This window comes from Oryctolagus cuniculus, chromosome X (genome assembly GCF_051225735.1).
Source record: "Oryctolagus cuniculus isolate XC-2025 breed Fujian yellow rabbit chromosome X, ASM5122573v1, whole genome shotgun sequence".
In the NCBI taxonomy this organism is placed as follows: Eukaryota; Metazoa; Chordata; class Mammalia; order Lagomorpha; family Leporidae; genus Oryctolagus; species Oryctolagus cuniculus.
The window spans coordinates 101,105,649-101,120,485 of record NC_142888.1 but is presented as its reverse complement, the minus strand read 5'-3'; the positions used below and the strand labels follow the sequence as shown (position 1 = coordinate 101,120,485).

General features: G+C 39.2%; 1 protein-coding gene across 31 annotated transcripts in view; it reads left to right on the top strand.

Annotated features, from left to right (window-relative positions):
- Positions 1-14,837, top strand: part of THOC2 (THO complex subunit 2) — a 117,621-nt gene that overhangs the window by 17,747 nt on the left and 85,037 nt on the right. For all 31 annotated transcript variants that reach the window (XR_016228307.1, XR_011385341.2, XR_016228306.1 and 28 more), the window contains exons 2-5: positions 1,842-1,900; positions 3,888-3,979; positions 9,353-9,404; positions 14,510-14,580. Coding sequence is in view for 26 of the 31 variants with exons in the window: in XM_008273167.5 (XP_008271389.2) it covers positions 1,842-1,900; positions 3,888-3,979; positions 9,353-9,404; positions 14,510-14,580 (274 nt within the window). In the remaining 5 variants the exon portion in view is untranslated. The remainder of the gene's footprint in view (positions 1-1,841; positions 1,901-3,887; positions 3,980-9,352; positions 9,405-14,509; positions 14,581-14,837) is intronic.

Genomic DNA, 14,837 nt, shown 5'->3' with positions numbered 1-14,837 from the left:
TTCTGTACTCCTGGCTTTGACATGGTCTTAGCCATTGTGAACATTTGGGGAGTGAACCAGCAAATAGGAGGGCTCTCTGTTTCTGTTGCTCTTTCTCACTATCACTCACTCTGCCTTTTAAATAAATAAAAATAAAATAGATAATATGCAAAATTCTCTTCCATGAGTATTTATCTAGGATTCTTTTAAATTGAAAAAGTAATGAATCTTACATTTTGTAGAAGCCTTTTAATGGATCTACTGAACTATCATGTGATTTAAAAAAAATGTAATAAATTACTTTGGCGGAATCTTGGATGTTCCAGATAAACCCATTTAGTTTTGATGTGTATCAGTATTTGTCTATAGCTATATATGTATATTTAGTGCTATATTTAAATAACATAAGACATCATTATTACAAGTATTGTTGAGTTAACATTCAGAATTATCTATATGTGAGTTTTTTTTCCTGCAACTCTAAGATTCTCTGCGCAATCATTGTTGTCCTGCTTAAAGAGTGTCCTTAAACATTATTTTATTTTGTTTGAAAATGTTTTTGTTTTGAACTGATATGTGAAAATGTGTATATTTTTGAGACATTGTGATGTTTCAACACATGTACATGTTGTGTAATATTCAAATCAGAGTAACCACATCTCCTCAAACGTTTTAACATTTCATTATGGTGAAAACATTCAAAATTCTTCTAATATTTAAAGAGAAATACACAACATAAATATGTATTATCACCCTACTGTGCAGAAAACCAGAACTTCTTTGTCTCCTAGCTATAACATAGTACCCATTAATCAAACTTTTCCCATTCCCTTTCTCTAGCACTCCCCCCCTGCTGTTTCTGTGAGATCAACTTTTTTAGATTTCACATATGGGTGGGGTCATGCAGTACTTGTCTTTCTGTGCCTGACTTATTTCACTTAACATAATGGCTTCCAGTTCCATCCAGATTGTTGCAAATGATGGAGTTCTTCCCTTGTATGCATGGATAGTCTTCTGTTGTGTGTATTTATTACATTTTCTTTTTAAGATTTATTTATTTGAAAGTCAGAGTTACAGCGAGGCAAAGAGAGAGAAGGAGGTCTTCCATCGGCTGGTTCACTCCCCAGAAGCGTGTAATGGCCAGAGCTGGGCCAATCTGAAGCCAGGAGCCAGGAATTTCTTCTGGATTTCTCACGCGGATTCAGGGGCCCAAGGACTTGGGCCATATTGTACTGCTTTTCCAGGCCATAGCAGAGAGCTGGATCGGAAGTGGAGCAGCGGGGACTCAAACTGGTGCCCAGATGGGATGCTGGCACTGCAGGCGGCAGCGTTACCTGCTAGGCCACAGCATCCTCGTTTTTCAAAAAGGCTTTTTTGTTTATTTGAAGCCAGAGTTACAGGGGAAGGGTGAGGGAGAGAGAGAGTGACAGATCCAGAGGTAGAGATACAGAGATAGCTTCCAGCCACTGGTTCACTCCCCAAATGGCCTAAACTGGGGCCTGGTGCTCCATCCAGGTCTCCCACATTGGTGGCAGGGGCCCAAGTAGTTGGGCCATCTTCTGCTATCTTCCCAGGCTCTTTAGTGGGGAGCTAGATTGGAAGTGGAGCAGCTGGAACAGAAACTGGCACTTATGTAAGATATTGGCATCGCAAGCAGTGACTTAATGTGCTCTGCCACAACACCAGCCCAGCATCCTCCAGTTCTAACCAATTAGAGTTTTTAGGTTTGTTTTGTCATTATAAACTAATGCATTAAAGCATATTTTATATATTTCTGTGTGTTTTTAGTTGATATAATTTGCTTTCAGAATCCCAAGTATTAATCTTGGAAATTGATATGGATTATTTCTCTTTTTTTCTAGCTTGCATTTGTGCCGGCTCCTTAGTGAAAATAAAAGCGATGATAGTTCGACTTACAGAGGTAAGACATCAAAAAGTAAAATAAACCATTATTTTTGGTTCGATTACAATTATTAACTCTTGCTTTCCATTCATTGCTATGTATAAAAAACAAAAAGTGTAAGAGTTCACCTTATATCAAGCTTTTATATGAATCCATTATAGTCAGGATTAAAACTACAGTAAGACTGTACATCTTGTATGCTCTTGTTATTTGACCTGCAGTACAGTCATATGATATTGCTTGACTTTTGTAATTGAGACTTGGTATATTTAGCTGGATTTCAGCAGTTGTTAGCTGTATCAGTCATAAATGTGAGAGAAAAGCTGGCATGGAAAGAAAAACGGCTTTGATTTTACTTGCACTAGAAAATTTCCAGAAACTGAAGCTTAGTGTTTTTACTAGAGCTGGTTATGTTCAGGTGGTATCTGGGGATCTTGTTAAGGGCAGTTGCCATGGAAAACATGAAAAGCAAATGAGTTGTTTACTGCATATCCCAAATAGGATTAATTAAGATATTACATAATGAGGCAGGATGTAAATTTTAGTGTTAAAGGACTTTACTACTTAATATTCATTAGTTTAAACCTAAGTATACAGGTTTGGCAAAGGAGTGGCAAAAATAAAAGAGATTGTGTCTAGTAATTTTAGAGCATTTTTATACGTAGCTTTAGTTAGGGATGAAACTCAATGTTTTTTTCAATATGGGGAATATATTTTTATAATCATTATTCTATTTTGAGCCAAATTTGTTAGGACTTATTATAGTTAAATTATGCCTTTGTGAATAGATCAGAACAGAATACTTTTTTAAAAAGATTTATTTATTTATTTGAAAGTCAGAGTTACACAGAGAGAAGGAGAGGCAGAGAGAGAAGTCTTCCATCTGATGGTTCACTCCCCAGATGGCTGCAATGGCCAGAGCTGCACTGATCCGAAGCCAGGAGCCAGGTGTCTCCTCTTGGTCTCCCATGTGGGTGCAGGGGCCCAAGCACCTGGCCCATCCTCCACCGCTGTCCCTGGCCATAGCAGAGAGCTGGACTGGAAGAGGAGCAACCAGGACTAGAACTGGTGCCCACATGGAATGCTGGCTCCGCAGGCTGAGAATTAACCTAGTACGCCATGGTTCTGGCCCCTCCAAAGGCTATTAAAAAAGACTTTATTTTATATTAACATTTTTAGAGCTGCTTGTTTTCCTATTTTTAATGGTTAGAAAGAGGTAAAGTTTTAATATATGAGACTAAATAAAAAGATGACAAGAAGGAGTTCATTTGACCAGTAACAACCGTCTCCATAGGTAAATTTTTTTCCAAGAAATGAAGCTGTGATAATTAATAGTGAATAGAGCTATTTGTGGCTAACATTTCTCATAGAACTGCCATTTTTGAAATGTAAAGTATATATGTATACATTTATTTTTTGTTTAAATTCTAGTGGCAATTGAAATCTGATTTTGAGAGAAATGTCTCTGACTGTAAGATATGGATAAAACTCAGTATTCTGTTTTCTGCTATTTCTGTTGTCATTGTAGCCCTAAGATCTAATTGAGTATATTTTGAATATGTTTAGGAAAATCTGTGAACTCACCTGGTGAAGAAAATGATTAGTTTATATAAACTTGGTAGAGTTCAAAGCAGTTATTGAAAATAATTATGGCTACATTAGTAGCATGAAAAATGTATTTGAAAGTGGTGAAGAATCAGAATACCAAATGATATACACAGTGATTGCAGATATGTAAAATCTATAGTCTATGGGAAAATACTGAAAAGGAATGCTTAACCAGTAGTAACATTACAATATTAGAGGAATGGTTAACTTTTGTCTAACCTGTTAGTGTTATGTTTTTGTGAAAATAAAAGGAAAACTGCCAGAGAAAAGCATTAGAATTATATTTTTCTTTTTGTTATTGACACTTATATCTGAGAAATTGGAAATAGATTCCCTCCAAGTCTGCGTTTCATGTCAAGAGACTGTGTTCTTACACTACTTCTTTTATGTTCAACAGATTTCCAGCAAGCTCTCTATGAGTTGTCATACCATGTCATTAAAGGAAATCTAAAGCATGAACAGGCATCTAATGTTCTTAATGACATTAGTGTAAGTATATATTTGTATATTTAAAATTAGTTGGTACATCTCTTGCCTTTGACATAGACATCCTTGAAGTATATACTTATATTTCATTCTAAAGTGGGTATCTTAAGGTAGTAAAGTGACTATCTTTAGGTAGTAAAGATATTTTAATTCCTTTTATCTGGTTATGAGTAAAGTAGAAAATAATGGGAAAGTTGGGAGGATGAAAAAAGGTGCCTGCACTGTAAGGAAATTGAAGTATCCTTAATTTAAAGTGATAATCTAAAAATAAATTGAGGATTGAGTGTTTAGCTGAGTGATTAAGATGTCATTTGGGATGCCTGCATCCCATATTAGAATGCCTTGGTTTAGGTCCCAGCTTTATTTCTGATTCCAGCTTCCTGTTAATGTGTACCATAGGAGGCATCAGGTGATGGCACAACTACTTGGGTCCCTCCCTGCCAAACACATGGGAGACCTGGATTGAGTTCTAGGTCTGGTGTCAGCCTGGTTCAGCTTGAGCTGTTGCAGGCATTTGGGGGAGTGAACCAACAGATGGAAGTTCTTTTTTTTTTGTCTCTGCCATTTAAATTTTTTAAAAATCTGAAATTAGTTTTCTTCCAATGTAGTATAATGTGCCATTTTTATTTATATATAAAGATTTATTTATTTATTTGAAAGAGTTACAGAGAGGCAGAGTAAGAGAGAGAGACAGAGAGAGAGAGAGAGAGGTCTTCTATCCGCTGGTTCACTCCCCAAATGGCCGCAACAGTAAGAGCTGGGCCAATCCAAAGCCAGGAACCAGGAGTTTCTTCTAAGTCTCCCATGTGGGTGCAGTTGCTCAAGGACTTGGGCCATGTTCCACTGCTTTCCCAGGCTATTGCAGAGAGCTGGATCAGAAGTGGAGCAGCTGGGACTTGAACTGGCATCCATATGGGATTCTGTCACTGCAGGCTGTGTCTTTACTTGCTATACCCCAGTTCCGGCCCCTTTTGTTTATATTTATGCTTAGAAATTAATGAGATTTTGAATTTTTGAGGATTAAATTATTTTTTTAAAGATTTATTTATTTGAAAGACAGAGTTACAGAGAGAGGTAGAGACAGAGAGAGAGGTCTTCATCCACTGGTTCACTCCCCAGGTGGCCACAACGGCCAGAGCTGTGCTGATCTGAAGCCAGGAGCCAGGAGCTTCCTCCGGGTCTCCCATGTGGGTGCAGGGGCCCAAGGACTTGGGCCATCCTCCACTGCTATCCCAGGCCACAGCAGAGAGCTGGATGGGAAGAGGAGCACCTGGGACTAGAACAGGCTTCCATATGGGATGCTGACGCTTCAGGCCAGGGCTTTAACTTGCTGTGCCACAGCGCCAGCCCCCAGAGGATTAAATTATTTTAAATGTTGGTTATGTAGTTATACTGTTGACTTGCTGTTTTTCATCTGTTTGTTGTTTGTTTTAGAGAAAATATTAGGTAGATTTATAAAAAAAATTGAGAGGCAGGGAGAGCAAGCTTGTTTCCATCTGCTGGCATACTCCTCAAATGCCTGCAACGACTGGATTGAAGCTGGGAGCCAACAACTCAATCCAGGTCTGTCATGTGGGTGGTGGGAACCTAGTTACTTGAGCCATTACCGCTGCTTCCCAGAGTCTGTGTTGGCACTCTGATATAGGATGTGTGTGTTTTAACTGCTAGGCCAAATGCTTGCCCCCTAATGAGACTTTTTTTTAACCTTATAGTTATTCTATATCTTAGTTTAAGTGAGATTTAGACCAGATACTTCTCATAGTGGTTTGGCATTTGAATTGGAAAATGAGCTGTCAGATTTTAAGGGTATTTGTTGTGAAACTTTGAGGTATTGCGAGTGATATGTTATTCTGTTACCGATAGGCTGTTTTTTTTTTTAAAAAAATTTATTTATTTACTTTGAAAGTCAGAGTTACACAGAGAAAGAAGGAGAGGCAGAGAGAAAAAGAGAGAGGGAGAGAGGGAGGGAGGGAGAGAGGGGGAGAGAGGGGGAGAGAGGGGGAGAGAGGGGGGGAGGGGGGGAGGGGGGGGAGAGAGAGAGAGGTCTGTCTTCCCATCGCTGGTTCACTCCGCAATTGGTTGCAGTGGCCGGAGCTGTGCTGATCTGAAGCCAGGAACCAGGAGCTTCCTCTGGGTCTTTCATGTGGGTGCAGGGGCCCAAGGACTTGGGCCATATTGTACTGCTTTCCCAGGCCATAGCAGAGAGCTGGATCGGAAGTGGAGCAGCCAGGACTTGAAGCGGTGCCCAGATGGGATGTTGGCACTACAAGCAGCAGTGTTACCCGCTACGCCACAGCGCCAGCCCCAGTATCCTCAAAAAGCCTTTTTTGTTTATTTGAAGGCAGAGTTATGGGGGAAGGGCGAGAGAGAGAGAGAGAGAGAGAGAGAAAGAGAGAGATTGATCCAGAGGTGGAGATAAAGAGATAGCTTCCATTCACTGGTGCCCGTATGGGATGCCAGCACTGCAGGCAGCAGCTTTACCCGCTGTGCCACAGTGCCGGCCCCAGATAGGCTGGTTTTAAAACCTGTATGTGGGGCAGGTGTTGTGGCACAGTGGGTTAAGTTGCTGCTTGCAATACCGGTATCTCATAAGTGCTGGTTGTAGTCCCAGCTGCTGTACTTCTGATCCAGCTCCCTGCTTATGTGCCTGGGAAGGCAGCAGAAGATGGCCCAAGTACTTGAGTCCCTGCCACCCACATCAGAGACCAGGAGGGAGTTTTAGGTTCCTGGCTTTGGCCTGGCTCAGTCCTGACCCTCATGGCTATTTTGGAAGTGAACCAGCAGATGGAAGATCAGAGTGTGTGTGTGTGTGTGTGTATGTGTATGTGTATGTGTATGTGTATGTGTATGTATATGTATATGTATGTATCCCCCCCCAGCTCTGCCTTTCAAATTAATAAATTTTTTAAGTAAAACTTGTATGAATAAAATTATCTTTCCAGTTTAGAACAGCTTTTATAATAAATATTATTGAGGTGAGATCTGGGACTTCTTGATCTCAGTATGAATTTCCCTTGTTGCATTCTAAGCTTTTGTAGCCTTTTTCTATTAAGGGAAGGTAATCTCCTTTGTTTAATTTTTGTGCTTCCCAGGGATGGTCATAAGTTTAGCTTTTGTGATTTTCTTCTCTCCGTATTCAGGTACATTTAAGTAGTAGAGTTGAGTATAAGTTTCCCTTTTATTCCTACCAGCTGTAAACATCAGTTGGACTGATCTGTTCATGTTGGACTCATCTGGTCGGTCGGTCGGTCTCTCTCTCTCTCTCTCTCTCTCTTTATTTATTTATTTATTTGAAAGAGTTACAGAGAGAGGTAGAGATAGAGATGAGGTAGAGATAGAGACGTCTTCCATCTGCTGGTTCACTCCCCTGATGGCCACATGGCTGGAGCTGTGCTGATCTGAAGCCAGGAGCTTCTTCCAAGTCTCCCACGTGGGTGCAGGGGCCCAAGTACCTGGGCCATCTTCTATTGCTTTCTTAGGTCATAGTAGAGAGCTAGTTGGGAAGAGGAGCAGCCAGGACTAGAACTGGCGCCCATATGGGATGCTGATGCTTCAGGCCAGGGCTTTAACCTGCTGCGCCACAGGGCCAGCCCCTGGTCTATTTCTTAAGCAAGTGATATTCTGTGTTTGAAGTTTCTTGCCTTGCTCTCTTTTGGTCTTCAAGTAGCCTGAGCGCTTGCATTCAAGTAGATGTAGCCAGAGAAAAATATCTGGTTGACCATGAAGGTGTGACTTCATTCTGTAAAATGGGCATTGATATAGGTTTCATTATGTTATGGTATCTGATTATAGTTCTTTTTCAGATTGCTGAAAATAGTCCAAATGAACCTTGTTTATGTGTCTTCAGTTTTTACTTAGCTTCTTTTGAATATTTAGTGATATCTTTACATACACTTCCTGAGCTTGATTATCTTTGCCATGGCTTGCTCATAATATACATTGTCAAATATCTTAGCTATGGAAACGTCTCTTGTGTGTTTTTCTTTAGAATTTCTTTTAGTCTCTGAAATTAGGCTAATTTTAGGGCTGCTATAGTACCAGGAAACTACAAATTGCAGTAATTGAGCTGTGATCCTTACTAGTGGAAAATGGCTCTAAAATTGAGCATGAGAGTGGAAGACAGGAAACAAATCTCGTCTAATGCTGAAGTTTTCATCCAGAAACAGAATTTTGGGCTCGTTTTTCCAAAGGATACAAATGAGAATGAATAAAATAAGGTTCCAGAAATTATTTTCCTCTTCAAAGAAATGTACAATATGGAACAATAGTGTTTAGTTTTGTGATTTTTAGATTTATGTTCTTGTGATAGCATTATGATTTTTCATAGATCAAATATTGACTCAGGTATGAATACCTTTAATGTTTTAGATGAAAAATATACCATTTTTAATAGTTTTGCTTCAAGTATGTGTGAGGTATTCTAAATTCCAGCATTTTCTTTTTTTTTTTTTTTAAAGATTTATTTATTTATTAGAAAGAGTTAACACAGAGAGAGAAGGAGAGGCAGAGAGAGAGAGAGAGGTCTTCCATCTGATTGTTCACTCCCCAATTGTTGCAATGGCCAGAGCTGCACTGATCTGAAGGCAGGAGCCAGGGGTTTCCTTTGGATCTCCCATGTGGCTACGGGGGCCTAAGGACCTGGACAATCCTCCACTGCTTTCCCAAGGCCATTTCAGAGAGCTGGATTGGAAGTGGAGCAGTTGGGTCTTGAACCGGCGCCCATGTGGGATGCCGGTGTTTCATGCCAGGGCTTTAACCTGCTGTGCCACAGAACTGGCCCCAAATTCCAGCATTTTCTAACCTGAATGTGAATTGGAAAAATGTTACTCACTTGTACTGTTTAATATTTTCTGAGGTTGGATGGTAGTTTAGCTAGTGGTTAAGGCACCAGTTAGGACATTCATGTCCCATATTAGCGTGCTGAGTTCCGTTCTTGGCTCTGGTTCCTGATTCTAGCTTTTTGCCAAAGAGATCGTGGGAGGCAGCAGGGTTGAGTTCTTGGCTTGATTTTGGCCTGGCCCAGTTCTGGCCCTTGAAGGCATTTGGGGAGTGGACCATTGAATGGGAACTTGGTCTCTGTCTGATTCTGTTTCCCTCCCTCCCTCCCTCCCTCTCTCCCTCCCTCTCCCTCCCTCTCCCTCCCTTTGCTTAAGTTTCCATTTTGTAGCAAGTTATTTGATAGTAGACATTAAGAAACTTTTTCCAACTATTATCTCCTTTCTGTTTTTTTTTTTTTATGAAACTTGAAGAATTTTAATATTTGATAGCACAGTGATATTGGGGGTTTGTTTTTAAGTTCTACTTAAGAGTATTATTCTGAAACCCTAGTACTGGCTGTGTATTGTTCTGGTATTTACTTAATTATTTTTGAATTAGGAATTTCGTGAGGATATGCCCTCCATTCTTGCTGATGTATTCTGCATATTAGGTAAGTATTAAGTTACCTGTAAACATGTGCTGTGTAACGGTAAGTTGATGTGCCATATTGAATAGAATGTTTTCTTTAAAAATAAGAATTTTACAAATGTTTCTGCAAATCTGGAAATAGTTTTTCTTTTTCACACAATAAACAGTATAGTATTCTATGTCAGATGTCAGTATAGTCACTTTCTAAACTATCTTTAGTGTATAACAACTTTTTTGGAGTTTTTGGCAACATATATTTATAAAAATTTGAGCTAAATTAAGTCATTTCAAGTTAAAACAAGTTTTCTGGCATGAAATTATTCTGAGTTATTTAGATTGTAGTAACAAAATAATTGTAGTCAGTGTAGATTTTCAGTGAATGATGTCAGAATCTCGAATTTGGGCACTTGAGATATTTATTTTGCTATTGTACTCTTGATTCTTCTTAATTTTAGAAAGAGCAAGAAGAGACAAGGTATTCAAGTACTTTTGTTTTGTGGATAAGAAACCAGCTTTGGAAATAGCAACTTCTCTATTTGCACAGAATAAATAAGAATTCATGTAAGCCATAAAAAACAGAACAGAAGGTAGTGTCCCTCTATGGGAAGCATGGATTTAAAAAACAATGTATATTACAATTTATTTTTTCTATTTTTACATCTGGATTAAAATAACTTAGCACATTTTTCTCCATTAGTTTTGTGCTTTTTAATGACTTTGAATCTAATGGGGAAAGCATTATCAGACATTCTGTTCACTTTAAAATAAGACATCCTGTGAAAGTTTGTCAAGTTGGAATGAATTATTTTAGCTCATTAATCTTAATTCCTAAAATTAGTTAAATTGCTTAAGTAACTTACTGAGACTCTAGAATTTGGCCTTAATAAGTACAAGTGCCTGGTACTTTGATCCTAGTATGTTACAGATTTCATAATAGTGGTGATACTGAGAACAGGTCAGAATGTGTGTACTGTAGTGATAAATGAAAAGACCAGACCATTGATGGGGTGACTATATGTTCCCATTTTGTTTTCCCTAGCGTAATTGTTAATAGTGCCCTCTGTCACTCTCAAAACTGTCCTCTTTGGGTTATAAAGTACATTTTTTTGGTATCTGTTGGATTGATTGATTTATACTAACAACAATTAAAAGCCCTTAGTTTTTGAAGCATGCACTGAAGATACCACATTATTTTAAAAATGAACATAACATGAAACAAATTCCAACTTAAAAAGCTGAAATTTGCTATCTATAAATTTGTATGTAACATTTTGTAAAAGCTGTTGTTCCTTAATAGTTTCAGGATTATGTTATATCTATCTTTGGGTAATCATTAGGTATCAGTTTACCAGTTGCAGTAAATTATTTACTTACTGGGTTGTGTTTTCCCTTCATAGTTAATTAGTAATATGAGTTATTACTACAAGTCATTGGTTTTTTTTTTTTCACTAGTAACATGAATCCATGAAGATGATGTTTGGTTGCTCTTGGGAAATTTCTTTAGCCTATCCAGTCTGTTTTTATAAGAAACATTAGGACTGTAAACTTGAAAATTTACCTGCCCCCTCCCACAATCACTCTCATGTGAGACTTTGACAGAAAAAAAACATGATCAAGGGTGACCCCAGCTCAAGGTAGGGGAATAGGAGAAAGAATATGAACTATCTCTGAAGGTGATGATGATAATGGTAATGATAGTAATATTAATAATAATATAGGTGCTGTTTTTGGAGGAATTTTTGTTTTAGGCATAGTGCTTAAGCATTTAATTTCACTTTAATCCTCAGCAATTTCTGTAAGGTAGGCTTGTACTGATCAGAAAAATGAAGTTCAGGAAGTGGTGGCATTTCAAGACCATGTATTTAATTAGGCAGGATTTGAATCTGGATAGGATTTGAACCTGGATCCTGCAAGCTCTAGAGCATGTGATCTTTTTATTACATCATTTTGTGTTTGCAATGTGTTAACAGTATAAGGGAAATCAGTATTGTACTTTCCAGGTTAAGATAGCTAAAAAGCCTAATTGTGTGAGGGTGAGGGGACGTGAGAGCTTTATTTATTTATTTTAAAAGAATTATTTATTTGAAAGGCAGTTAGAACAAGCAAGCGAGTAATTTTTCATAAACTGGTTCTCCCCAAATAGTTGCAATGACTGGTATTGGTCCAAGCCAAAGCCAAGAACTGCATCTGGGTCTACCATGTAGGTGGCAGGGGTCCAAGTACTTGGGCCATCTTCTGCTGATTTCTCTGGTACATTAGTAGGGAGCTGGATTGGAAGCAGAGCAGCTGGGACTCGAACAAGCACTTTGATTTGAGATGCAAGCATTCCAAGTGGCGGCTTTTAAGCTGCTTTGCCACAAAGCTGGCCCCAGCCTGAGAACCTTAGTAACCTGAAAAGGCAAGTTTGATATAACTCGATGCCTTGCTGGGACATCTGCTTGGGGGTAGGTAGTTGGTAACTCAGAGAATTACAGCTGGAAATGGTTGAGGGCTTTTTATTAAAATCTAAAATTATAGGGGAAATGAAAGGTAACTTCATTCAGGGATGGAAAGGTAAGTAGATTTAGGATAGAAAGGAATCGGGGGGCGGGGGGCAGCATTGTGGCAAGTAGGGCCTCTGCCTGTGATGCCAGCATCACATATGAGCACTGGTTTGAGTCTCAGCTATTCCACTTCTGATCCAGCTCCCTGCTAATGCCCCTAGGAAATCAGCGGAAGATGGCCCAAGTGCTTGGGCCCCTGCACACATGTGGGAGACCTGTAAGAAGCTCCTGGCTTCAGCCTGGTCCAGTACTAGTTGTTGTGGCTGTTTGGGGAGTGAATGATTGGATGGTCTCTAACTCTGCCTTTCAAATAAATAAATCCTTAAAAAATAACAAAAAATGAATTCATTAGAATGCTGTTATGAGTTAAGAATCAAAGGATAAAGTAAACAGGAAAAGCACAGTTGGGATATTAGAGTACTGCATTGACTGAGACAACTAAGAAATTCACTGAGGTCCTATTAAGTGTTTGCTGACATGGTCAGAACCCAGGAGGATGGCATCTGAAGCAGGTCAGGTGGCTGAGGTGAGCAGATTGGTTTTGTAGAGGATGAATCTGCTATCAGGCGCCCTGATGTTAGAGACTTTAGGGCCCAAGAGAGTTGACAGATCTTGGTTAAACGAATGAGCCTAATTTAGTCCCAACCCCTTAAGATCAGTTTCCTTGAAGTTCTAGACTGAGAGAGGGACCAGAAGATGAGATACCAGGATAACAGGTGAGAGTTCCTAGAAAGGATTAACAAAATATATATGAATTAAAAAAAAGTCTCGATGAGAAATTCAAATTGAACTACTATTTACATTACATAAGTTACACAATACAATATCCTTAACACAATTTGAGCTGTATGCTTAATTACAATGGCCAAAATATGGGGGAATTGGCAGCTGTCCAAGAAGGGAAAAGTGGAGAAAGGCCGGGAAAATGTGAATATGTTTGATGATAAATTTCTTCTTATTTTTTTTTTCCTTTTTTTAGTGTTGTCAGTAGAAAGTAAACAAGCAAAACAGCAGTAGGATGTGTGTTGGAGGGTGATTTTTATTACTTTGCTAAAGCTGTTGCCTCTTAGTAACAGCACATTCTAAAGTATCAGTTGACTTTTAAATAGTTTAATAGTACGTAATCAGTTAAAACAATAATCTCAAGATAATTTTTTTTTCTTTTTTTCTTTTTTTTAGACAGGCAGAGAGAGAGACAGAGAGAAAGGTCTTCCTTCCGTTGGTTTACCCCCCAAATGGCTGATATGGCTGGCGCACTGCACCTATCCAAAGCCAGGAGCCAGGTGCTTCCTCCTGGTCTCCCAGCAGGTGCAGGGACCCAAGCACTTGGGCCATCCTCCACTGCCCTCCCAGGCCACAGCAGAGAGCTGGACTGGAAGAGGGGCAGCCGAGACTAGAACCCGGTGCCATATGGGATGCTGGTGCCGCAGGTGGAGGATTAACCAAGTGAGCCATGGCGCCAGCCCCTGAGATAATCTTGTTTGTAATCCTGCCAATCGTGGTTGAAATTTTTGATGATTATTATTTAGCATTGTTATATTTCCTCCATACCTCAGATCAGAAGACTGTTTGACAAATTTTCTGAATAATTTACTAAAACTTAAGGTCTCAGTTTAAAAAATATTTCAGTGGGAAGAAAATAAAAATCTTGAATACACTTTATTTACTAGAATTGTAATTGAAAAGATATTTTAAAATCTTTTCAAAATATCTTTGTGGAGAGTTGGTGGCCAGGTAGCTTTGTTAGAACATGGTGGTTTGACTAAGGTGGCCAAGGTCAAGGGTTTGATCTTTTTTTTTTTTAATTTTTTTTATTTTTTATTTTTTTATTTTTGACAGGCAGAGTGGACAGTGAGAGAGAGAGAGACAGAGAGAAAGGTCTTCCTTTCGCCGTTGGTTCACCCTCCAATGGCCACCGCGGCCGGCACACTGCAGCCGGCACACTGCAGCCGGCACACTGCAGCCGGTGCATTGCGCTGATCCGAAGCCAGGAGCCAGGTGCTTTTCCTGGTCTCCCATGCTGGTGCAGGGCCCAAGCACTTGGGCCATCCTCCACTGCACTCCTGGGCCATAGCAGAGAGCTGGCCTGGAAGAGGGGCAACCCGGACAGAATCTGGTGCCCTGACCGGGACTAGAGCCCGGTGTGCCGGCGCCGCAAGGCAGAGGATTAGCCTGTTGAGCCACGGCGCCGGCCAAGGGTTTGATCTTTATAAACAAGAGGATCTTCAGATTTAGAAGAGATCTTTGTTGTCAGTCAGTTCAACTTCTTACTTAAGGAAAGAATTTATTTTTTCAGCATCTTTGACAAGTAGTTTAAACTTTGACTGTTTACCATTTTAAGGACAATATTTTTTGTAGCATTGTTGCTTCCATTGCCACAGCAGGTAGCGCTTGTTAATCAACTTACCCTTTATGGATAGATATTAAAACACTCATACATACGTCAGATGTCTCCAGTTGCCATAGTTTTAAATTTTTCCAAATTTATGATGAGGCATTTTTGAATTAGGAAGTTTTAAACAAAATATTTTAGTGTTAGAATCTAGAGAAATCAATCAAACTTATCTTTTTTTCATCATTGTAGATATTGAGACAAACTGTTTAGAAGAAAAAAGCAAGAGAGACTATTTTACACAGTTGGTATTAGCATGTTTGGTAAGTTATAAACAGTACTTTTTAAAACTTTTCATTGGAGTCGTCATTGCAGTTAATTATGTTAATGGAGGATATTTTGACATTCAGGTGACAGCTCACATAAGGTGAGATTTGGGTTTTGAAATGGAATGTGTTTTGAAATTAGATGTGATATTTCTGTGAAATAAACATGTTACCGTATCTCTTAAACTGTTCACGTGAAACCTTTAGTGATATTCCTGACCTAGTAAGTTCCTAAGGAAAGGTAAGCATCTATA